Source organism: Oncorhynchus tshawytscha, linkage group LG01 (assembly GCF_018296145.1).
Source record: "Oncorhynchus tshawytscha isolate Ot180627B linkage group LG01, Otsh_v2.0, whole genome shotgun sequence".
In the NCBI taxonomy this organism is placed as follows: domain Eukaryota; kingdom Metazoa; phylum Chordata; class Actinopteri; order Salmoniformes; family Salmonidae; genus Oncorhynchus; species Oncorhynchus tshawytscha.
The window spans coordinates 69,532,074-69,556,167 of record NC_056429.1 but is presented as its reverse complement, the minus strand read 5'-3'; the positions used below and the strand labels follow the sequence as shown (position 1 = coordinate 69,556,167).

The following is a 24,094-nucleotide window of genomic DNA, read 5'->3' as shown; positions in this document are numbered from 1 at the left end:
CTCGAGAACGGTTCACACCAAACATCCCAAGAATATTTCTAAACTGAAACAGTTTTGTAAAGATGAAAGGTCCAAAATTCCTCCTGACCATTGTGCAGGTCTGATCCGCAACTACAGAAAATGTTGAGTTTATTGCTATATATATATATATATATGAACTCAGCAAAAAGTTCATTTTCAGGACCCTGTCTTTCAAAGATCATTTGTAAAAATCAAAATAACTTCACAGATCTTCATTGTAAAGGGTTTAAACACTGTTTCCCATGCTTGTTCAATGAACCATAAACAATTAATGAACATGCACCTGTGGAACGGTCGTTAAGACACTAACAGCTTACAGATGGTAGGCAATTAAGGTCACAGTTATGAAAACTTAGGACACTAAAGAGGCCTTTCTACTGACTCTGGAAAAACACCAAAAGAAAGATGCCCAGGGTCCCTGCTCATCTGAGTGAACGTGCCTTTGGCATGCTGCAAGGAGGCATGATGACTGCAGATATGGCCAGGGCAATAAATTGCAATGTCCGTACTGTGAGACGCCTAAGACAGTGCTACAGGGAGACAAGACGGCCAGCTGATTATGTAACACGTGTAACAACACCTGCACAGGATCGGTACATCCGAACATCACACCTGCAGGACAGGTACAGGATGGCAACAACAACTGCCTGAGTTACACCAGGAACGCACAATCCCTCCATCAGTGCTCAGACTGTCCACAATAGGCTGAGAGAGGCTGGACTGAGGGCTCGTAGGCCTTTTGTAAGGCAAGTCCTCACCAGACATCACCGGCAACAACATCGCCTATGGGCACAAACCCACTGTCACTGGACCAGACAGGACTGGCAAAAAGTGCTCTTCACTGACGAGTCGCGGTTTTGTCTCACCGGGGTGATGGTCGGATTTGCATTCATCGTCGAAGAAATTAGCATTATACTGGGACATGTTGGGTCGGAGGGTGAGACAGAAAGCAAAAAAAAAAAAGGATCTGCATCAGTCTTGCTTTCCCCCCAGAAATGTCTGGGAACTTGCAGGTGCCTTGGTGGAAGAGTGGGGTACAAGCGGGGACGAAATAGCTAGCCAGTTAAGCTACACAATAAGAACTGGCAAATCTGGTGCAGTACATGAGGAGGAGATGCACTGCAGTATTTAATGCAGCTGGTGACCACACCAGATACTGACTGTTACTTCTGATTTTGACCCCCCTTTTGTTCAGGGACACATTATTCAATTCCTGTTAGTCACATGTCTGTGGAACTTGTTCAGTTTATGTCTCGGTTGTTGAATCTTGTTATGTTCATACAAATATTTACACATGTTAAGTTTGCTGAAAAGAAACACAGTTGACAGTGAGAGGAAGTTTCTTTTTTGCTGAGTTTTGTACCAGTCAAACGTACCTACTCATTCAAGGGTTTGTAGTAAATATTATTATTATTTACCTTTAGTTAACCAGGCAAGTCAGTGAAGAACAAAATCTTATTTTCAATGACAGCCTAGGAACAGTGGGTTAACGGCCTGTTCAGGGGCAGAACGACAGATTTGTACCTTGTCAGCGTTTGAACTTGCAACCGTCCGGTTACTAGTCAAACGCTCTAACCACTAGGCTACCCTGCCGCCCCAAATAGCCAATCCACCACGGTTCCCTTTCTTTAGGGATGTAGTGGAGTAAAATTAGACCTAGTTAAAATATAAATAGTAAAGTCAAGTACAGATACCCCCAAAAACGACTTAAGTAGTACTTCAAAGTATTTTTACTTAGTTACTTTAAAACACTGATTGGACATCAGCCACTGATGGTGTACTGCACTGGATCTTTCTTAGGACCCAGCGGATAACCATCAGGCAACGTGAACTTCCTAAAAGAAAGCAGCGAAACTGGGTTCTTTGACGTCAGCTACGTGTGACTATTTCAATTTAAACAGGACAAGATGGCGGAGGTGAGATTGAGCGGGCTGAGTAAGAGGAATCATTTCGAACAAAACCACAAAAGACACGTCTTTGACGAAGGTAACGTTTTATATAACAAGGAAATATGGAGTTGGATATGTGCTTGAGACTGACGAACTGAAATCTACCTCGTTTGGCGTTGCTTCTCCTGAGTGTCGCAACCTCCAGTAGCCAAGCTATGTTTTTACTTTTCAGGGACCCGGCCAGTGAAAGGTGTATTGTGTAGCTTAACTGGCTAGCTATTTCGTCCCCGCTTGTGCAGACCAGCCGTCACTCACCTCACCTGGCCTGGTCCGTCATTTCAGACTGCGCGTGTTGCCCGCTGTTCCGTGGTTCAGCCCCAGACATTGGGGTACTTTTTGCATTTCATACGAGAGTTGTAATTGACATGCATCTATGGTTGTAGGGACATGTGTTGGCTAAATAATGTAACGTTATCGAACCAGTTGTCACTAACAGTTTCCTTGCAGCAAGCCCTCTCGAAAACCGTTTTCTCCATAGGGTTTTCAACGGTTAGTTTCGCTGGGGTTCAACGTTTATAAACGTCAATCATCACTTGCAAAGCCGTTTTCAAAATATACTGCCCGTATCTTTCATATCAGTAGGATAACAATATACAATTAATGTAGCAGAAACATACCCCTGTGTGCCTCCAGTTGATGAACTACACTTCTTTCCCAGTTACACCTACACACGCCCCGACTTTCCGACCTGAACATCACTGATTTTATTAAAATATTTTTAACCTAGTTTTTCTTGAAAAGCACCATGACCATCCGATGCAGGTACCATCAGACCAGTATAATAAAAAATTATTTCAATTTATACTCAGCTGTGCATTGCAAGTGCTACACCAACTGATCGATTTTGTTATCATAGCTTGAGATTTGAAATATGATCTGAGAAGAACGATATTGCCAGGCATATAGCCAATATGCTGTGATAATGTATTAGGCCTGCATGCTGCACAGAACTGAACTGTTAATTAGATTCATGTTTTTTAAAAAAATGTTGAATGGTAGATCTGTTTGCTTTTTGACTGCAAAAGTCCTCTTTACACAGGTTGGTGACCACTTGATTATGTCATACTCGAGGCACTGTTTGTTCAGATAGGAGAGGAACAGTAGTGCCTGTTGCGCCCTAGAGTCAAAATGTTTACACTATTGAAACGTAATTGTATAAAACTTGGATGTTTTTATTGAGGTATGTCTTACTGTGTTTCAAATCAAATCAAATTTTATTTGTCACATACACATGGTTAGCAGATGTTAATGCGAGTGTAGCGAAATGCTTGTGCTTCTAGTTCCGACAATGCAGTAATAACGAGCAAGTAATCTAACTAACAATTCCAAAAAAAACTACTGTCATACACAGTGTAAGGGGATAAAGAATATGTACATAAGGATATATGAATGAGTGATGGTACAGAGCAGCATAGGCAAGATACAGTAGATGATATCGAGTACAGTATATACATATGAGATAAGTATGTAAACCAAGTGGCATAGTTAAAGTGGCTAGTGATACATGTATTACATAAGGATGCAGTCGATGATATAGAGTACAGTATCAACGTATGCATATGAGATGAACAATGTAGGGTAAGTAACATTATATAAGGTAGCATTGTTTAAAGTGGCTAGTGATATATTTACATCATTTCCCATCGATTCCCATGATTAAAGTGGCTGGAGTAGAGTCAGTGTCATTGACAGTGTGTTGGCAGTAGCCACTCAATGTTAGTGGTGGCTGTTTAACAGTCTGATGGCCTTGAGATAGAAGCTGTTTTTCAGTCTCTCGGTCCCAGCTTTGATGCACCTGTACTGACCTCGCCTTCTGGATGGCAGCGGGGTGAACAGGCAGTGGCTCGGGTGGTTGATGTCCTTGATGATCTTTATGGCCTTCCTGTAGCATCGGGTGGTGTAGGTGTCCTGGAGGGCAGGTAGTTTGCCCCCGGTGATGCGTTGTGCAGACCTCACTACCCTCTGGAGAGCCTTACGGTTGAGGGCGGTGCAGTTGCCATACCAGGCGGTGATACAGCCCGCCAGGATGCTCTCGATTGTGCATCTGTAGAAGTTTGTGAGTGCTTTTGGTGACAAGCCGAATTTCTTCAGCCTCCTGAGGTTGAAGAGGCGCTGCTGCGCCTTCCTCACGATGCTGTCTGTGTGAGTGGACCAATTCAGTTTGTCTGTGATGTGTATGCCGAGGAACTTAAAACTTGCTACCCTCTCCACTACTGTTCCATCGATGTGGATGGGGGGTGTTCCCTCTGCTGTTTCCTGAAGTCCACAATCATCTCCTTAGTTTTGTTGACGTTGAGTGTGAGGTTATTTTCCTGACACCACACTCCGAGGGCCCTCACCTCCTCCCTGTAGGCCGTCTCGTCGTTGTTGGTAATCAAGCCTACCACTGTTGTGTCGTCCGCAAACTTGATGATTGAGTTGGAGGCGTGCATGGCCACGCAGTCGTGGGTGAACAGGGAGTACAGGAGAGGGCTCAGAACGCACCCTTGTGGGGCCCCAGTGTTGAGGATCAGCGGGGAGGAGATGTTGTTGCCTACCCTCACCACCTGGGGGCGGCCCGTCAGGAAGTCCAGTACCCAGTTGCACAGGGCGGGGTCGAGACCCAGGGTCTCGAGCTTGATGACGAGCTTGGAGGGTACTATGGTGTTGAATGCCGAGCTGTAGTCGATGAACAGCATTCTCACATAGGTATTCCTCTTGTCCAGATGGGTTAGGGCAGTGTGCAGTGTGGTTGAGATTGCATCGTCTGTGGACCTATTTGGGCGGTAAGCAAATTGGAGTGGGTCAAGGGTGTCAGGTAGGGTGGAGGTGATATGGTCCTTGACTAGTCTCTCAAAGCACTTCATGATGACTGATGTGAGTGCTACGGGCGGTAGTCGTTTAGCTCAGTTACCTTAGCTTTCTTGGGAACAGGAACAATGGTGGCCCTCTTGAAGCATGTGGGAACAGCAGACTGGTATAGGGATTGATTGAATATGTCCGTAAACACACCGGCCAGCTGGTCTGCGCATGCTCTGAGGGCGCGGCTGGGGATGCCGTCTGGGCCTGCAGCCTTGCGAGGGTTAACACGTTTAAATGTCTTACTCACTTCGGCTGCAGTGAAGGAGAGACCGCATGTTTCCGTTGCAGGCCGTGTCAGTGGCACTGTATTGTCCTCAAAGCGGGCAAAAGTTATTTAGTCTGCCTGGGAGCAAGACATCCTGGTCCGTGACTGGGCTGGGTTTCTTCCTGTAGTCCGTGATTGACTGTAGACCCTGCCACATACCTCTTGTGTCTGAGCCGTTGTATTGAGATTCTACTTTGTCTCTGTACTGGCGCTTAGCTTGTTTGATAGCCTTGCGGAGGGAATAGCTGCACTGTTTGTATTCAGCCATGTTACCAGACACCTTGCCCTGATTAAAAGCAGTGGTTCGTGCCTTCAGTTTCACACGAATGCTGCCATCAATCCACGGTTTCTGGTTAGGGAATGTTTTAATCGTTGCTATGGGAACGACATCTTCAACGCACGTTCTAATGAACTCGCACACAGTATCAGCGTATTCGTCAATGTTGTTGTCTGACGCAATACGAAACATCTCACCAGTCCACGTGATGGAAGCAGTCTTGGAGTGTGGAGTCAGCTTGGTCGGACCAGCGTTGAACAGACCTCAGCGTGGGAGCTTCTTGTTTTTAGTTTCTGTCTGTAGGCAGGGATCAACAAAATGGAGTCGTGGTCAGCTTTTCCGAAAGGGGGGCGGGGCAGGGCCTTATATGCGTCGCGGAAGTTAGAGTAACAATGATCCAGGGTCTTTCCACCCCTGGTTGCGCAATCGATATGCTGATAAAATTTAGGGAGTCTTGTTTTCAGATTAGCCTTGTTAAAATCCCCAGCTACAATGAATGCAGCCTCCGGATAAATCGTTTCCAGTTTGCAGAGAGTTAAATAAAGTTCGTTCAGAGCCATCGATGTGTCTGCTTGGGGAGGGATATATACGGCTGTGTTCCGACCACAGGCATGTTAATAGGATTATTTGAACACTTCCTCATACCATTGACGCCAGTATTTCTCATGTTCTCAACATTCTTTCATTGTCCAGCAGCCAAAGACACACTCCTAGTCATATGGACAACCCATGGTAGTTGCATCTTTAGATCTTCCCATTTTTAACATTTAGAAATGATATTTTCATCTCTCATGAAACAGTTGTTGCATTGGAGAACGGTGTTTCCCCGCCAGTTTTGGAACCTTCACGCTTAGCCAGCCGTGTGCATTGCTGCCCTTGTAATGTATTTTTATTTTATTTTAAGCTAAATGCTTTTATCTGTTGCATCAGCCTCATTGCTTTTAAACATTCTTATTTTTTGTATACTATTGTTGTATTATTTTGGGATCTGTCCCAGAGTCTGTTTGGAATATTTATTTCTTGAATAGAACAATATACTAAGTACAAAAGTTGACCTATTCTATGTGAGGATAGTAGACTGACATAGGCTGCTGCTTTTACTGTTCATTCCTCTTGTTTGCTGACAAAGTAAATGTGGACAGTTCTTCTGTCTTCAATATGTGCCTCGGAAATCGATAAGGACGCACGCCGTTGCATCACCGACGTGTCGGTCTTTACTATTAGCCTACTTCGAAGCTGTGACGCCTGTGAGAATGACCCGATCACGTGACTGGCATTGGCTAATAACATTTGAGATCTGAGAGCATGATGCTGCTTTTAGACAAGGGCCGCAAAAACTTCCTACCAGTCGACATAACAGGACAAGGAAGATGGTGGTGGCACGACGCTATGCGCTGCTATGGTGATTTCAGTAAACACAGTGCAAATCAACATCCAGTAGAAAACAAGCTACAGCAAAAGTTGAAATATTTAAGCTCTGGCGGCAAGTCCCATCTACCTTTGCGTCTGACTGCATTTACCGCCAGCCTCAACGGCATTTGCTGTCATGGTCTAATTGAAAACAATTGACATCCCTCTTCAGGCTAGCTTGGCACAACAAGCTCTCTTTTCTTGCTAGCTAACATTTTCTAGTTTTTAACTCTGCTGTTTGGGATATTAAATGTGGGGTGTTATTAGTTTGAACTCCTTTTTGATTTAGACAACCAGGCATTCTTAAGTTATTTGTGTAAAGTTAGGGACCCTCTGGCTTTTCTTTGACTCTAATGTTCCCCTCTTGAAATAGCCAGTGACGACTTTAGTCGTCTTGCAGTGCAACTGAAACCCAGTTCAACTAGGCCTAATGTTAACTGGTCACCAAATTAGGCTTAATTTATAGAAAAGGAAAATCTTTGCTCCTCTGGTTTTGCATGCCCATTCTGTGTCCTTGCATCAGATTCCTTGATTGAAGCAAGGAGAAAACATCAGATGCATTTTCTCTCCCCCTCAGGTGTAACGGCTGTCAACTCTTGTAACTTGATAGATGTGTAGCCTTAACTACATTTTCTCAGCTGTTCTAATCTATTGGTTACACATGGGGAAAATTCCTTTCAACCCTACCTAACATCTTTCTCACTGAACAGCAGTCACAATCTGGCACAATTATTTGTGTACCAATGTTGATGTGTACAGAAATCAGTCAACAGGAAAATGGAAGATTCTGAAGAGAACCCAAATTATTTGACATTTCAGTAATGTGTGTCTCTTAAATCCTTTTAGCCTTGTGACACATGCCACTTGTATAAGTGCAAAATACAGCTGGCTTTGTTTGTGGCAATAGTTAACACTCACTGGGGTTGCACTTTGTCCTTGGGTTACAGGAGCTTCATTTTATAAGCTGTGTGTATGTATAAAATATAGCCCAAAATGTGCATGCACCAGTTTTCATGCAAAAGTTGGCTTTTATAACAATTTAACTTGAAGTGAGAATGTGCTCACCTCACCGCAAACTTTAGACCATGCGTATGCACATCTACTAGTGGTTGAAATATTGTATTGCGTGTTGGAAAGTAAGTATTTTGTGCAAATGAGGGATATGATAGATTATTCATAAAAAAAATAAAACAAGAATGCAATTGAGCATTTACCTTCCTTGACTCCGGTCCAGAGAGGGAGTAGTCTCCTGGAGTTGGCACCAGTCCACAGTGTCGCCTAAAAGGAGAGTGGGACTGGGGTTTTGCGTTGTATTAAATGTTCCTTTCCTCTGAAGAAAATTCCCACAGACACGTGGCTAAGTGTGTTGTCATGGCTTCTCAAGGCTTCAGATGTAGTAATGGGGAGAGAGCTGTTTCAGATACTGAACTGAGATGTAGACCTCCACTGCCTGCATACATGGCCTGCCAATAGACCCTGATCAGGGCTGATACGATGCAACAGGAGAGAACTGTGGAAAGATAAATGTAATGATAAGCCTGCACATTTTTGGATACGTCTCAGTTTGCTCAAAGGTAGAGGGATTGGACTGTGTATTAGCCTAACCTCTAGCTTCCCTCGGCAGCACTCGCAGTAAATGGTTTCTTCCCATCAGCCCTATAGGAATTCTCAACCGCCCAGTCCCTGTAGAGTAGTGAATGTTTTGTCTATCTCTTATAACAGCATTGGCACTTCATTCTGCTGACTAAAGCTACTTATTCCACTGCCTTGATAGATGCATAGAGGGGCCTAATCCTTGATCATGACTCGGTTACATTACTCAAGTCATTGGACGAAGGCATCTTCTATAGGGGGGAGTTTTGTTAAGAGCTGCGACGCTCGGTCTAAACATTAACAGGCATCATTTGGGGTACGGTTTTGGAAGCATAATAACCTCTTTCATATCGGTGAGACATAATGTTAAGGTTATATTGATACATAACTTTATAGGGTTAGGATACCCACATGGCCATATTTCCATGTTACAGTGCTTGTTTAGGGAAAACAGAAGGAAATCGGTGGACTACCTGTGCTAATTGGCGATCTGCTTTTCTGAACACCTGTGTGTAAACCGAAGACACACCACAGACGTGTGGTCACTGAAAAATACTGTTGGCTGCATCTGCTAAAACTGTACTTTTCATTTGTGAAATTATTTTGTTGTGATATGAGTGTAGAGGGATTTGTTTCTAGAACCTTACAGCAATTGAGAATAATTCACATTTTAGATGGCGAATTTGGCTGTTTTTGTCTTCCATAGCCAATTCACCCTTTAAACAGAATATGTTGGGTCCTTGGAGTAACGTTAGGGTCCTTTATTCCAATATTGGGCTAAGAGAGGTGTATGTTTGGGTTATCCTTTTAAGCTGGGCTGACGCGGGATGTTAAGTACTGTCGTTTTATATGTGAATTAAGTTCAGAGCAGTCTGGCAACAAGTTAGATGGCCTTACCCGATTCTCCCAGCGAGTCTTCTATTTCTCATCCTGACCCGCTATCATGCTACTCTGCATGTGTTGCAGGTGATTATTAATCAGACTGGTGTTAATTGCTTGTCTGCCCATGTGTGGAAATACTGAGGTGTCAGGAGCTGGAGCTTTTGTCCTGACTTGTTTGTATATAAATTCAGCTTTACTGTCACTGAGGCTAAAAAAACAACTCTGTGATATGGATGTCTGTCTAGCTGTAGAATACATTCATAAAACCACTTAGTCTCTGGCTTATTGTTTGGTGTGATTTTAGTGTCTTTTTTTTGTGTTTTTTTGTACAGCGTTGTTTATCTAGTGGTCTCAAACCCACAGTGAATGCTGTCTGTTGGCAGACGAGACAGTCATTATACCAGAATCAGCAGGATGCCTCTTCGGTGTAAGCTCTGCTCTGGAGAATGCTCTGCAGAATACTGTCCTGTTCTCTCATACCTTCTGTTCGGCAAACCCTCTCCTGGCATCAGCCATAGTTCCCAGTCAGCCCACTGCTGTTCGGCAGAGGACAGCCCAGCACCCAGCGTTCAAACCTGCCTTACACCAAATCCTCACTCTGAGCTTTGGATGGGGTTGTTATTAGGTATGATGGTTTTTCTTCGTGTTCAAATCACACACGTCTTGTAAGACTGTCAGCTCTGAGGAAAATGTCAATGGGCAGATTGCTGTTTTCCTTGGAGTCTTGCTTGGTGTTTTTATTTGTTTTGTCTAATTGCGATGGCAGTTGTAGGATGCTTGTTTGCATGAGCACTAGCAGTCCCAATTACCTGTCATACCAGTTCCCAGGGTGTTGGTTTAGGTGTTTGTCTACTGTGATAAAGTGACGTCTCTGATGTAGAGCGATTCCCACACGTTTCTAGAAAGGGAATGCCTTCCATTAGACACCCTTTCCGGGAAATATTAAAAGGTAAAACTGAAAGCTGTTTGAAATGCTTTCCTTTTGTGACTTGATCTCCCTGAGGTCATAGCCTTGATACATAAAATATACTGCGTAGTGTAGGTGCTATAGACACGGGGCCAAATATGAAGGCCTAGTACATTCATCTCACAATACCCCTGGCTTTTGGCTCCCTTTCGCCAATACGTTTCCTAATACCCAAGTGTGTGCAGTGCAGGCCTGTGGCATTGTACTGGCAGCATGCAATAAATACCATGGCCAGGAATTGCCATGGAATGTTCAATAATATGGAAAGTGTCTTGGTGATTTGAAGTTCAGATGCTGAAATCCTCTAAGATAAGACTAATGACTAACTTTTTTTGAGGACAGACTACACTTCTCTCTGAAACCTTTCCTTGTGATGTGTAAAGTTTAAACTACGCCATGTGCACTGTTGACCTCTCCCTGCTCTTAACAGCATGAAACCTGTGTGTCCTGTTCTGTCAGGTGCAGGTGGTGTGGAGGATGTTCCTTTGTCCCTGCCAGATCGGAGGCCTCATTCCAGGATAGCGCCTCGGGCAGAGGCTGAGAGCGAAACAGACGAGTGGGAACAGGCCCCAGAGCTGAGTCATGTTAAGGAGCAGCCAATTGAAGAGGAGCCTGTGGTGAGGTTGGCCGAGAAGGCTCGGCCCATCCAGATAGTCCTGGCCCACGAGGACGACCACAAATTTGAGCTGGACACTGAGGCCCTGGAGAAGCTCCTACTGCAGGAGGATGTCAGAGACCTCAATGTGGTGGTGGTGTCTGTCACCGGGGCCTTCCGCAAGGGCAAGTCCTTCCTGCTGGACTTCATGCTCCGATACATGCTCAACCAGGTATAACCAGGTTCACACTTATACCTACAGTACATACAATTCACTGTATTTATATAGAATACTGATATTTCTGACCATGTGACCTGACCTGGAAAAAAACTCTGGCCCTACTTCTAGATTAGGCTAAATAAACTCAGGGTAGATCCGGTTGAAGATTTTGTTAAGCAAGGACCAATTTAACAACTTTGTTGATGCTGCTAGCAAGTGCTTTTAACCATAGTTCACAGTGAAAAGACAATCTATTTTCAAGTCATTAACATAACCCCGAGGGTAGTGTGAATTAAAACGTGTTATGTAACGCTGCTCACCTTTTCAGGGTCATCTCTCGGTTGTCGGTTCAATACTAACATTTGTAAAGAAGTTTGGAGATCCTGAATAAACCCTTTATTAGAGTCCTGTATTCCCAGATTAATGAGACACTTACACACCTTATTGTCTGCTGCACATAATGTCCATCTAGGGGTTTATAAAACCGCTGTAAACGGAAAGTCAGCTAATGGCTCTACATGGATATTATAAATAAAAAATCCATTGGGATTAATTTAGTGGTGAAATTCCTTCAGGCTCTTCACTTCCCACAAAATACATCTTCCATTCCTAGACTGCTAGATTATCGCTATCTTCATGTCATTTCACACACACTATACATAAAAATGGATGTGGACACCCCTTTTTAAATTAGTGGGTTTGGCTATTTCAGCCACATGCGTTGCTGACAGGTGTATAAAATTGAGCACATAGCCATGCAATCTTCATAGACATTGAAAAATATTGGCAAGCTCACTGACTTTCAGGTGGCACTGTCATAGGATGCCAAATTTCTGCCCTGCTAGAGCTGCCCCGGTCAACTGGAAGTGCATATTTAGGAGCAACAACGGCTCAGCCGCAAAGTGGTAGACCACCGAGTGCTGAAGTGCGTAGCACGTAAAAATCAGTTGTCCTTGGTTGCCGCACTGACTACAGAGTTTCAAACGGCCTCTGGAAGCAACTTCAGCACAATAACTTTGTCGGGAGCTTCATGAAATGGGGGTTCCATGGCCGAGCAGCTGCACACAAGTCTAAAATCACCATGCACAATGCCAAGCTCCGGCTGGAGTGGTGTAATGCTCCCTGACAGTGGACTCTGTAGCAGTGGAAGTGCGTTCTCTGTTTTGATGCGTCACGCTTCATCTGGCAGTCCGACAGACAAGCTGTTACTCACTGTTAATTATTTATCCAATTTACACATACCAACATGTACAAATGATCTTGACTAACCAGTACCCCTGCATATTGATAGTTTATTTAATAAAAAAATTCTTGACCATTTTTTAAAAACAGCATTGTTGGTTAAGGGCTTGTAAGTAAGCATTTCACGGTACACTAGTTGTATTCAGTACATGTGACAAAACACTTTATTTGAAGCTGCCTCGCACTCAATGTCACTGTAGACTCCTGCTAGATTCCCTGCCTGCCTGGGTCTGTTCATCTCAAGTCTGAGACACTGACTGAGCTGAGGACAGAAGTAAAGTCTGAAAAAAACGGCTCACAGTGGGCTCAGAAGAGCAGTGATTGCTTATTGTTTCTTTGAGACGACGATGCACTCAATCTCATCCAGGGTCAGGTTTTCAGGATTGCTCTGTGTTGCACTAGTTCCAGTCCAGAATGACCTGAAAGAACTGCAGAGATCATTGAGTGTCCCCCATGTTATTCTCCAGCAGGTTATAACCTTTATATTAATCATTTAATTTCCTCCTGGTGTCTGCACATCTGTGCTTTTTACGGCCTAGAATTTGAACACTCCATTCCACTCACGTTTCCTGCTGGAGAGAGTCTGCTCTTCCGTGTGTGTGGCAGTTAGATTGACTGACTGGACTGGTTGACATACACAGAGGGAGGAGACCGAGAGACAATAGAACTAAAGCTTGTTATCTAAAGTCTGCTCTTGCACACACTGTAATATCCTTGTTTAATTGCACTGTAGGATCTCTTTTTAACCCTCGCATCAATATCTGCAGTCCTGTGGAAATCACGGGGGGGTACACAATGCAAATAATCCGGGTAGGCATTTGATTACCAGTTCGGGAGTCTTATGGCTTGGGGGTAAACTGTTGAGAAGCCGTTTTGTCATAGACTTGGCACTCGGGTACTGCTTGCCATGCGGTAGTAGAGAGAACAGTCTTGACCATTTTTAGGGCCTTCTTCTGACATGGCCTGGTGTCGAGGTCCTGGATGGCAGGCAGCTTAGCCCCAGTGATGTTCTGGGCTGTACGCACTACCCTCTGTAGTGCCTTACGGTCAGAGGCCGAGCAATTGCTGTACCAGGCAGTGATGCAACCAGTGTTCTCGATGTTGCAGCTGTAGAACCGTTTGAGGATCTCAGGACCCATGCCAAATATTTTCAGTCTCCTGAGGAGGAATAGGTTTTGTCATGCCCTCTTCACGACTGTCTTGGTGTGTTTGTACCAGTCTAGTTTGTTGATGTGGACACCGAGGAACTTGAAGCTCTCAACCTACTCCACAACGGCTCCGTCGACGAGATTGGGGGCGTGCTCAGTCCTCCTTTTCCTGTAGTCCACAATCATCTCCTGGTTAGTCTTGGTTACATTGAGGGATAGGTTGTTATTCTGGCACCACACGGCCAGGTCTGACTTCCTCCTATAGTCTGGTCGTTGTCTGATCAGGCCTACCATTGATGTGTCGTCTGCAAATTGAATGATGGTGTTTCAGTCGTGCCTGGCCATGCAGTCGTGGGTGAACAGGGAGTACAGGAGGCGACTGAGCACGCACCCCTGGGGAGCTCCAGTGTTGAGGATCAGCATGGCAGATGCGTTGCTACCTACCCTCACCACCTGGGGTGGCCCATCAGGAAGTCCAGGATCCAGTTGCAGAGGGAGGTGTTTAGTCCCAGGATCCTTAGTTTAGTGATGCACTTCTAATTAGCATAATACAAAAATCAGTTTAACCTAGTTTTTTGCATGGGTGCCCAGAAGCCGCACGACTTGTCTGAAAGTAGCCCAGTACCAGTTATAAAAATATGGAAGCGCGTGTGTTTTCCTGATCTTTCATATCTGAAGATATTTGTAACTAAACCAAGATGGTTAATCTGTGTTTACAGTGAGCAAATTAAGCACAGTGGGAGCAAATTAAGTAGTGGGCAGAACAAGCAAGGTGGGCCAAGCACGAGCTAGCACATTGTTGCGGCTCGCTTCCGGATTGGATGCGCGCTGTGTTAAGAAGCAGTGCGGTTTGGTTGGGTTGTGTTTCGGAGGACGCATGGCTTTCGACCTTCGTCTCTCCCGAGCCCGTACGGGAGTTGTAGTGATGAGGCAAGATAGTAACTAATAACAATTGGATACCACGAAATTGGGGAGGACAAAGGGGGTAAAAATAAAAAACGGAGAAGTGGTGCGGCAATATGTATTCACCCCCTTTGTTAAATAAGATCTGGTGCAACCAATTACCTTCAGAAGTCACATAATTAGTCACAAGAAACTTAAGACTTAGACAACCAGGTCAAATCAAATGTTATCACATGCGCCGACTACATCCGGTGTAGACCATACCGTGAAATGCTTACATACCAGCCCTTAACCAACAATGTAGTTAAGAAAATGCCTTAAGTAAGAATACAGTGCCTTGCGAAAGTATTCGGGCCCCTTGAACTTTGCGACCTTTTGCCATATTTCAGGCTTCAAACATAAAGATATAAAACTGTATTTTTTTTTGTGAAGAATCAACAACAAGTGGGACACAATCATGAAGTGGAACGACATTTATTGGATATTTCAAACTTTTTTAACAAATCAAAAACTGAAAAATTGGGCGTGCAAAATTATTCAGCCCCTTTACTTTCAGTGCAGCAAACTCTCTCCAGAAGTTCAGTGAGGATCTCTGAATGATCCAATGTTGATCTAAATGACTAATGATGATAAATACAATCCACCTGTGTAATCAAGTCGCCGTATAAATGCACCTGCACTGTGATAGTCTCAGAGGTCCGTTAAAAGCGCAGAGAGCATCATGAAGAACAAGGAACACACCAGGCAGGTCCGAGATACTGTTGTGAAGAAGTTTAAAGCCGGATTTGAATACAAAAAGATTTCCCAAGCTTTAAACATCCCAAGGAGCACTGTGCAAGCGATAATATTGAAATGGAAGGAGTATCAGACCACTGCAAATCTACCAAGACCTGGCCGTCCCTCTAAACTTTCAGCTCATACAAGGAGAAGACTGATCAGAGATGCAGCCAAGAGGCCCATGATCACTCTGGATGAACTGCAGAGATCTACAGCTGAGGTGGGAGACTCTGTCCATAGGACAACAATCAGTCGTATATTGCACAAATCTGGCCTTTATGGAAGAGTGGCAAGAAAGCCATTTCTTAAAGATATCCATAAAAAGTGTCATTTAAAGTTTGCCACAAGCCACCTGGGAGACACACCAAACATGTGGAAGAAGGTGCTCTGGTCAGATGAAACCAAAATTGAACTTTTTGGCAACAATGCAAAACGTTATGTTTGGCGTAAAAGCAACACAGCTCATCACCCTGAACACACCATCCCCACTGTCAAACATGGTGGTGGCAGCATCATGGTTTGGGCCTGCTTTTCTTCAGCAGGGACAGGGAAGATGGTTAAAATTGATGGGAAGATGGATGGAGCCAAATACAGGACCATTCTGGAAGAAAACCTGATGGAGTCTGCAAAAGACCGGAGACTGGGACGGAGATTTGTCTTCCAACAAGACAATGATCCAAAACATAAAGCAAAATCTACAATGGAATGGTTCAAAAATAAACATATCCAGGTGTTAGAATGGCCAAGTCAAAGTCCAGACCTGAATCCAATCGAGAATCTGTGGAAAGAACTGAAAACTGCTGTTCACAAATGCTCTCCATCCAACCTCACTGAGCTCGAGCTGTTTTGCAAGGAGGAATGGGAAAAAAATTCAGTCTCTCAATGTGCAAAACTGATAGACATACCCCAAGCGACTTACAGCTGTAATCGCAGCAAAAGGTGGCGCTACAAAGTATTAACTTAAGGGGGCTGAATAATTTTGCACGCACAATTTTTCAGTTTTTGATTTGTTAAAAAAGTTTGAAATATCCAATAAATGTCGTTCCACTTCATGATTGTGTCCCACTTGTTGTTGATTCTTCACAAAAAAAATACAGTTATGTATCTTTATGTTTGAAGCCTAAAAGGTCGCAAAGTTCAAGGGGGCCGAATACTTTCGCAAGGCACTGTAACAAAGAGCAGCAGTAAATAACAATAGCGGGGCTATATACAAGGGGTACCGGTACAGAGTCAATGTGCGTGGGCACAGGTGTCGAGGTAATATGTACGTGTAGGTAGTTATTAAAGTGAAGGTGAGGGGAGTTCTTTAATAATTAGTGGACTTAATTCATCAATAAATTACACGGGATGACTGTGGACACTCAGCCCTCCGTGGAATGGGTTTGGCACGTGGCCTAGACTGAACGGAGTCTGACATGTTGCATTCAGCACAGGCTATTCTGTAAAATTACCCCGCTATCTCAGGCGGACTAGTACTAAGAATGATACTACAGTGACCTCCGGTGGTAATTTGCAAATGCATGTACTAAATTCCTTTTTTATTTATAAATCTGTAGGGCTTTCACCACTACCTACATGACATACACTTGCCCACAAATCAATAACCTATTTGAGGTTTATACCTATGACTGTTTTCTTGGTGTCCTCTAACAGCAGCAGGAGCAGTCAGACTCGTGGGTGGGGGGTGATGATGATCCTCTGACAGGGTTCAGCTGGAGAGGAGGCTGTGAGAGGGAGACCACAGGGATCCAGGTCTGGAGTCAAGTGTTTGTTGTCAACAAGCCAGATGGCAGCAAGGTGAACCTTACTCTGACACACAACCATTGAAATTGAGAGGAACAGTCTTAATATGTTTATGATCTTATGTCCATCTCTGCAACTCATATTGGCTGTACTTTAAGTGGATTTCCATCATGTCTTGATCATCTAAAGGTGACTTGCAGTATCCTAACCCTCGACAGGTTGCTGTTCTGTTAGTGGACACACAGGGAGCCTTTGACAGCCAGTCCACCATAAAGGACTGTGCAACAGTTTTTGCCCTGAGCACCATGACCAGCTCTGTACAGGTGAGTCTATGGGATGGACCTGCCTGTGACTGAGTTATTAGTGTTTTACTGATTATGTACCCAGAAGAGTGCGCACACACACATTGTGCCAGTTGAGTTCCTGATTTGTTCGTTGCTGATTTGAAATGGTATGTTGTCATGAATTGGCTTACGTACAAAATATATTTCATGGTATTATTGTGTTTTCAGGTGTATAACCTGTCTCAGAATATTCAGGAGGATGACCTTCAGCATCTCCAGGTATGTTTGTCATTCCTCACCTCAATAAGAACGTTACACATTTGTTAGTGTTTGAAAACAATGTTGGTGCTATGATGACTAACATCCATTGTCTTTACTCCATATGTTTAGCTCTTCACAGAATACGGCCGGCTTGCTTTGGAGGAAATCTATCTTAAACCCTTTCAGGTATGTTACTGTCCTGAAAATGGATATGCTTTCTTCAATATACTCAACAGTTTTGATGATCACATTTGTCCTTTCTGAGCACTGATTCTCAGTAACCCTGTGTTTGTGTTCCAGTCACTCATGTTCCTGATCCGAGACTGGAGCTATCCATACGAACACAACTATGGACTGGAGGGAGGGAACCGCTTTCTAGAGAAGAGACTGCAGGTATGTCTGGATGCGAGAGTGAGGCCTGTGAAGGAGAATTTTAAAATGGGCTGCTCCAAATTTAAACATAGTATCTAGTCCAGTGTGGCTTTTCAGGAGAGGAATTTCCACTACAGTTTTGAACAAAATTAGTATGAATTCAAAATCTTGAACGAATTGTAATGAGTAATTTTGTTCAGTTTAGCTCTGAATGGAAGGAGACTTGCAGTATCACTCCTTAGAGGAGGATCTGGAAGTGTAGCTATCATACCACCTTATGCCATGTGTTGGGTAGCATGTAACAGCTGAGCCGTCTTATTGGGTAGCATGTAACAGCTGAGCCGTCTTATTGGGTAGCATGTAACAGCTGAGCCGTCTTATTGGGTAGCATGTAACAGCTGAGCCGTCTTATTGGGTAGCATGTAACAGCTGAGCCTTGTGTATGGAAGCGTTGACTTGTGTTATGTTTGGTATCATGTTCCAATTGGGCCAACGGCCGCTTGTGGGGTAGCATTGGACAGAAGACCAGTGTCTGTCTTGGATATTATGTAACAGCTGTGTCGATTGGTTCTGCAGGTGAAACAGAACCAGCACGAGGAGCTGCAGACCGTGAGGAAACATATCCACTCCTGCTTCTCCAACATCGGTTGCTTCCTACTGCCCCACCCTGGCCTCAAGGTGGCCACCAACCCCATGTTTGACGGAAGATTAAAAGGTGAGGCCTTGCACTACAGAGAATTATCCTTTCCACCCCTGACCCCCGTCCATATGACATCCCATCCACCTGACATTATCCCATCCTCAGTGACTCCCTGACCCTTTTCTGAAATACTGAAGTGGAGAGGAAGCTTAGTTAACCTCGGCAGGAGACCGCTCTGGGCTTTACGATGCTTCTGACTGTGTTTGTGTAGACATTGATGGTGACTTCAAGGAGGCGCTGGGCAATCTGGTGCCCTTACTGCTGGCTCCTGAGAACCTGGTGGAGAAGGAGATTGGAGGGGCGAAAGTGACCTGCAGAGATCTAGTGGAGTATTTTAAGGTGAGTAAGCGCTCTGCCTCTCCCATGGCGACAGGAATACTGGAAATGCCTGAAAGTATTCTAAAAATGTCTTCTCTTTACAACAAATTAATTTCGCTACATTTATTTCCCAGGCCTATATAAAGATTTATCAAGGGGAGGAGCTTCCTCATCCCAAGTCCATGTTACAGGTCTGTATTGGTTTGTTCAACATTGATGTTAATAGTTTTGAGCAAGCCTGTAGAGTCTCTTGTTCTGCTCAAACCCTCAGCGTTTGACTTTGCTCACATTTTCTTCCATGTTACCTAGGCAACGGCTGAAGCCAACAACCTTACAGCAGTTGCTGGAGCAAAAGACATGTACAGCAAAAGCATGGAGATGGTAGGTTTGTTCACCCCTAGTTTGTCGGTGTAATATTGTTTGATTTCTGAACTGATGTGTTTCGCTGGTAGGTGTGTGGAGGGGACAAGCCCTACATCGCCCCTGCAGACCTGGAACGTTGCCACGAGGAGGTCAAGGAGTGCTCGTTGCGTCAGTTCCGCTCCGTGAAGAAGATGGGCGGAGAGGACTTCTGCAAGAAATACCAGGAGCAGCTGGAGGGTGAGCTGGATGAGGCCTACTCCAACTTCCACAAGCACAACGAGGGCAAGAACATCTTCTATGCCGCACGCACACCTGCAACGCTGTTCGTCGTCATGTTCGCCACCTACATCGTCTCAGGGCTGACCGGCTTCATCGGCATGAACACTATTGCCATGCTGGCCAACCTGGTCATGGGCGTGGCCCTCATGATGCTCTGCATGTGGGCCTATGTAAAATACTCAGGGGAGTTCAGAGATGTGGGCACCATCATAGACCTGTTGGCAGAGACACTCTGGGAACAGGTGGGTGATTTCATGTTAAAGATAGAAGTATGGATAAGTGAATTAGAGTACTGTAAGTGTTTTTATTTAGGACGAGTGACTTTGCAGAATTCCTCGTTGTCTCCCCTGTCTGACGTTGATTCCCTAACCTCAGATTCCAGATTTCTAGTGGCCCTCTAGTTCCCCATTGGCCCCGAACTCGATCTAGCTAACAAAATGGCTACATGGACTGAGTTGACCCTTGTATTTTTGTTGTTGCCCTGTCTCTATTCACACATTCAGGACTCTACGCATGCACACACACACACTCCCATACAATCATATATGCTACTGCATCTCTCTGTTTAGCCTTGTCACATCACCCCCCTATACATATCTACCTCTAGCTGTCCAGTATCCCTGCACATTGTAAATATAGAATTGGAACTGACCCTGTGTGCAGTCGGAAAGTATTCAGACCCCTTCACTTTTTCCAGATTTTTGTTACAATGCAGCCTAATTATAAAATGAATTTTAAAAATAAATAAAACATCCTCACTCTACAAACAATACCCCAATAATGTCAAAGCAAAAACAGGTTTAGAAGTTTTTACAAAATATATTAAAAATAGTCTTTACATAAGTATTCAGACCCTTTGCTATGGGACTTGAAATTGAGCTCAGGTGAATCCTGTTTCCATTGATCATCCTTAATGTTTATACGACTTGATTAGAGTCCACCTGTGGTAAATTCAATTGATTGGACATGAGTTGGAAAGGGGCACACCTGTCTATTTAAGGTCCCACAGTTGGCAGTGCATGTCCGTGCAAAAACCAAGCCATGAGGTCGGTGAAATTGTCCATAGAGCTCTGAGACAGGATTGTCGAGGCACAGATCTAAAACATTGCAGCATTGAAGGTCCCTAAGAACGCAGTGGCTTCCATTTATGAATGATGGAGGAAGTTTGGAACCACCAATAGAGCTGGCCGCCCAGCCAAACTGAGCAATCGGTGGAGAAGGGCCTTGGTCAGAGAGGTGACCAAGAACACAATGGTCACTCTGACAGAGCTCATCTCTGGAGATGGTTGTTCTTCTGGAAGTTTTTCCTATCTCTGCAGCACTCTCAACAATCAAGCCTTTTATGGTAGTGGCCAGGCGGAAGCCACTCCTGAGTAAAAGGCACATGACAGCCTGCTGGGAGTTTGCCAAAAGGCACCTAAAGGACTCTGACCATGAGAAAAAAGATTCTCTGCTCTGATGAAACCAAGATTTAACTCTTTGCCCTTAATGCTAAGTGTCACGTCTCGAGGAAACCAGGCACTGCTCATCACATGGCCAATACCATCCCTACGGGGAACTGTGGTGGCAGCATCATGCTGTGGGGATGTTTTTCAGCGGCAGGGACTGGGAGACTAGTCAGGATCAAAGGGAAAATGAACGACGCGAAGTACAGCGAGTTCCTTGATGAAAACCTGCTCCAGAGTGCTCAGGACCTCCGACTGGGTCAACGGTTCACCTTCCACCAGGACAATGAACCTAAGCATACAGCCAAGACAACGCGGGAGTGGCTTCAGGGCAAGTTTCTGAATGTCCTTGAGTGGCCCAGACAGAACCGGACTTGAACCTGATCTAATGTCTCTGGAAAGAACTGAAAATAGCTGTGCAGCGCCTTCCCATCCAACCTGACAGCGCTTGATAGGATCTGCAGAGAATGGAAGAAACTCTCCAAATACAGGTGTGCTAAGCTTGAAGCATCATACTCAAGGCTGTAATCGCTGCCAACAGTGCTTCTACAAAGTACTTAAGTAAATGTGATTTCATTTTTTTTTAATACATTTGCTTAAAATTCAAAACCTGTTTCTGCCTTGTAATTATGGGGTACTGTGTGTAGATTGGGGGGGGGGACAATTTAATCAATTTTAGAATAAGGCTATATCGTAACAATGTGGGGAAAAAATGGGGTCTGAATACTTTATGGCTTACTACTTGTTTTTATTAACTTGTTTTTTTGTACTTTATTGGTTACTGCATTGTTGGGTTTAGAGCTTGCAAGAAAGACATTTAAGTATACTTGTGCATGTGAGGTTAACTGTCTTTCTTTACTATCCAATCAGCCTTCAGCCTGCCCTTTCCCTGTCCAATCAGCTGGTGATCTGTTTTCTTTAATCTGATCTTGCTCTCCCTCTCCCTCTCCTCTCTGCCTCACAGAGGACTTCCAGAAAGGTGAGGTGGCGGTTTCCCTTCCTGCCCATGTTCCTGGTGCAGTTCAGTGTACTCTTTGTGTTTGGTTGTCTCTGCTGACGTTGCTCTTCTCTGCTAATTCCTTACCTCCCGTCTCCAGGTGCTTTCCAAACTCTTCGAGTCGACAAAGAGTCAAATCACATGGAGCTTTTTCCTACCAGCAGCACAGAGAAAGGGACTATCCTCAAACAACAATGACTGACTAACTAGCCTTTCTGGCTAGCTGCTTGGCTCTTTATTTCCAAATGCATCTGCATTCCGCTCTTGTCATTCCTTGTGGCCTATGGGGCTGGTCTTAATTATAGGGATGCTGTCTGCCTGGTTCACCCTACATGTAGAGCGCAGGTTGGCACTCTACCTACTCTTCTGATTGTAAATACAGCATAAATCATCTTGACACTTCATATTTTTTCAGTTGAATTCTTGTTTTAAACAATCATTGTTTTCGTTCTGCATGTTGGATGGTAAATATTTTCTCGCTCCTTTCTTTCGATCCCTTTGTCCTTATTGTCATGTTCTTTTCTATTGATTTTGATTGTCATGTCCCCCTGTGCTCTCTCCTCTCCAGGTGTTGAAGCCTCTGAGTGAGCAATATATGGAGGATAACGTTAGACAGACTGTGGTCAACTCCATCAGAGCCAGTCTGACAGAACAGGTCACGCAGCACGTCAAGTCACACTGACCCCTCCCTGCCATCCGCTCACCCACTTAGTGTGCTAAGTCCTAGAACTGTGCAAACCAAAGTATAGCCAGCCTCGTCTGCTGTAGTGTCCTGTATTACTGCTGGCTTCTCTATCAGATCCCTTCTGTTGGGAGGTGGACAATCAGTGAGTTAAGTGGAGTTGCCAGTCTTCTCCTGCCTTTACCAAAATTGGACCCATTTCTCAAATGTGCCATTTTGTAGATGCAACCCCACCCCTACCCAGGATTTTAAATTATGAAGAGTTGTCAGTTTTGCTGGCCCGATTTTAGTTTCTAATACTGTAATTAAACTGATTGCAGTTGCTTTGGTTTCAAGGGAAATTCAGGGAAATGCAGCTCTGACGCTGTGCCTTTGGAAGCAAGCTGAACTATCTGCATGGTCATATACTGTAGCCAAGCCAGTCTGTTCCTCCCTCTCTTCTGATATTGTTTGGTTTTTAACTGTGGTGGATTTAGGAAGCATTTGAGCCTCATTGTTAAGGTACTGAACTTGCTTTAGTGTCTACCTACCAGTATTACCCACTGCATGGTATTAGGTCAACATAGCATAGTGCTAGAATAGGTCCTAGAGTTCAAGCTATTGGTTAGCGGGGAAGTATTCAGACTATTTAACTTTGTTTTTCTAAAACTCACAAGTATAGTGGGAGTGATCAAAGATATTGCAAATCTAGCATGTTTTTCTCTTAATACAGCACTGATCATTTATGCCAACACCCTAGTACAAATTCCATCCACAGCTGTTTCGCCTAGGAACGTGCCAGTTTAGTCTTTTTTTGTTTTACAAATAAGGCACGATGTTTTTGACATTGCAACTTTATATACATTTTTCTGGTGTTATGGCTTTTTTTGTGGGGGGGGAGGAGAAATTGGCCTACAAGTGACTTGTTATGGAATGTTTTGTGATTGGTCTTACATGTAAAATTGCGTATATTATTTCTACTATACCAGTATGTAAACAAACTCGAGGCTAGAGCACTTCAATTCCACCTCGGACAACGCTTTCTGGAATTTGAGTGGGCCGAATGTCTTTTTGCATTTTAAATTCACTGTAATTTATTTTTCAATAATGAGTACATTGACCTTAATGATTAAAATCAATACACTGTTCATGACTCCTTTTTGTTTATTGGGACAAAGGCAGATTTCACAGCATTCCAGTTGACGTTGTCAATACACTAAGTAGAAAGCTGTGGAAGTTCAACACCAAAGTGAGGTTTACCATCGTAGAGCTTTGTTTTTGACCTACCTCACACCCAATTTACACTGGTTTTATTGATAAGTAAAGAACAAATTCTTATTTACAAGGATTGCCAAACCCTAACCAAGATGACGCTGGGATAATTGTGCGCCACCCTATGGGACTCCACTCATGGCCGGTTGCGATAGACCCTGGTTCGATTCCAGGCGGTAGTGATGACTCTAGCACAGATGCAGTGCCTTGGAGTCCAAAGTTATGGTTTTTCTTTTGGTTTGCGATAGACCTCACAATTCAATCCACTGTTCCTTTTAGTGTCTGATTCTCAAACAACCACAACAGAGA

At 44.1% G+C, this 24,094-nt stretch overlaps 1 protein-coding gene across 4 annotated transcripts; it reads left to right on the top strand.

The window, feature by feature from the left end:
• Positions 1 to 1,761: 1,761 nt before the first annotated feature.
• LOC112255710 (atlastin-2) lies at positions 1,762 to 23,661 on the top strand. Of its 4 annotated transcripts, XM_024428581.2 has the most exons (15): positions 1,762 to 2,007; positions 10,665 to 11,032; positions 16,744 to 16,887; positions 17,052 to 17,156; positions 17,346 to 17,396; positions 17,508 to 17,564; positions 17,679 to 17,771; positions 18,327 to 18,465; positions 18,662 to 18,789; positions 18,903 to 18,959; positions 19,078 to 19,149; positions 19,221 to 19,652; positions 21,820 to 21,834; positions 21,953 to 22,197; positions 22,421 to 22,541. In XM_024428581.2, exons 1-14 carry the CDS (start codon positions 1,929 to 1,931, stop codon positions 22,052 to 22,054), a joined length of 1,842 nt encoding a protein of 613 aa, XP_024284349.1. In that variant the 5' UTR covers positions 1,762 to 1,928; the 3' UTR covers positions 22,055 to 22,197; positions 22,421 to 22,541. The 4 variants fall into 4 exon arrangements, with proteins under 4 accessions (XP_024284349.1, XP_042180622.1, XP_024284344.1 ...); XM_042324688.1 differs by lacking the exons at positions 21,820 to 21,834; positions 21,953 to 22,197 and having other exon boundaries at positions 10,671 to 11,032; positions 22,421 to 23,661; XM_024428576.2 differs by lacking the exons at positions 21,820 to 21,834; positions 21,953 to 22,197 and having other exon boundaries at positions 1,768 to 2,007; positions 16,747 to 16,887; positions 22,421 to 23,661.
• Positions 23,662 to 24,094: the final 433 nt, after the last annotated feature.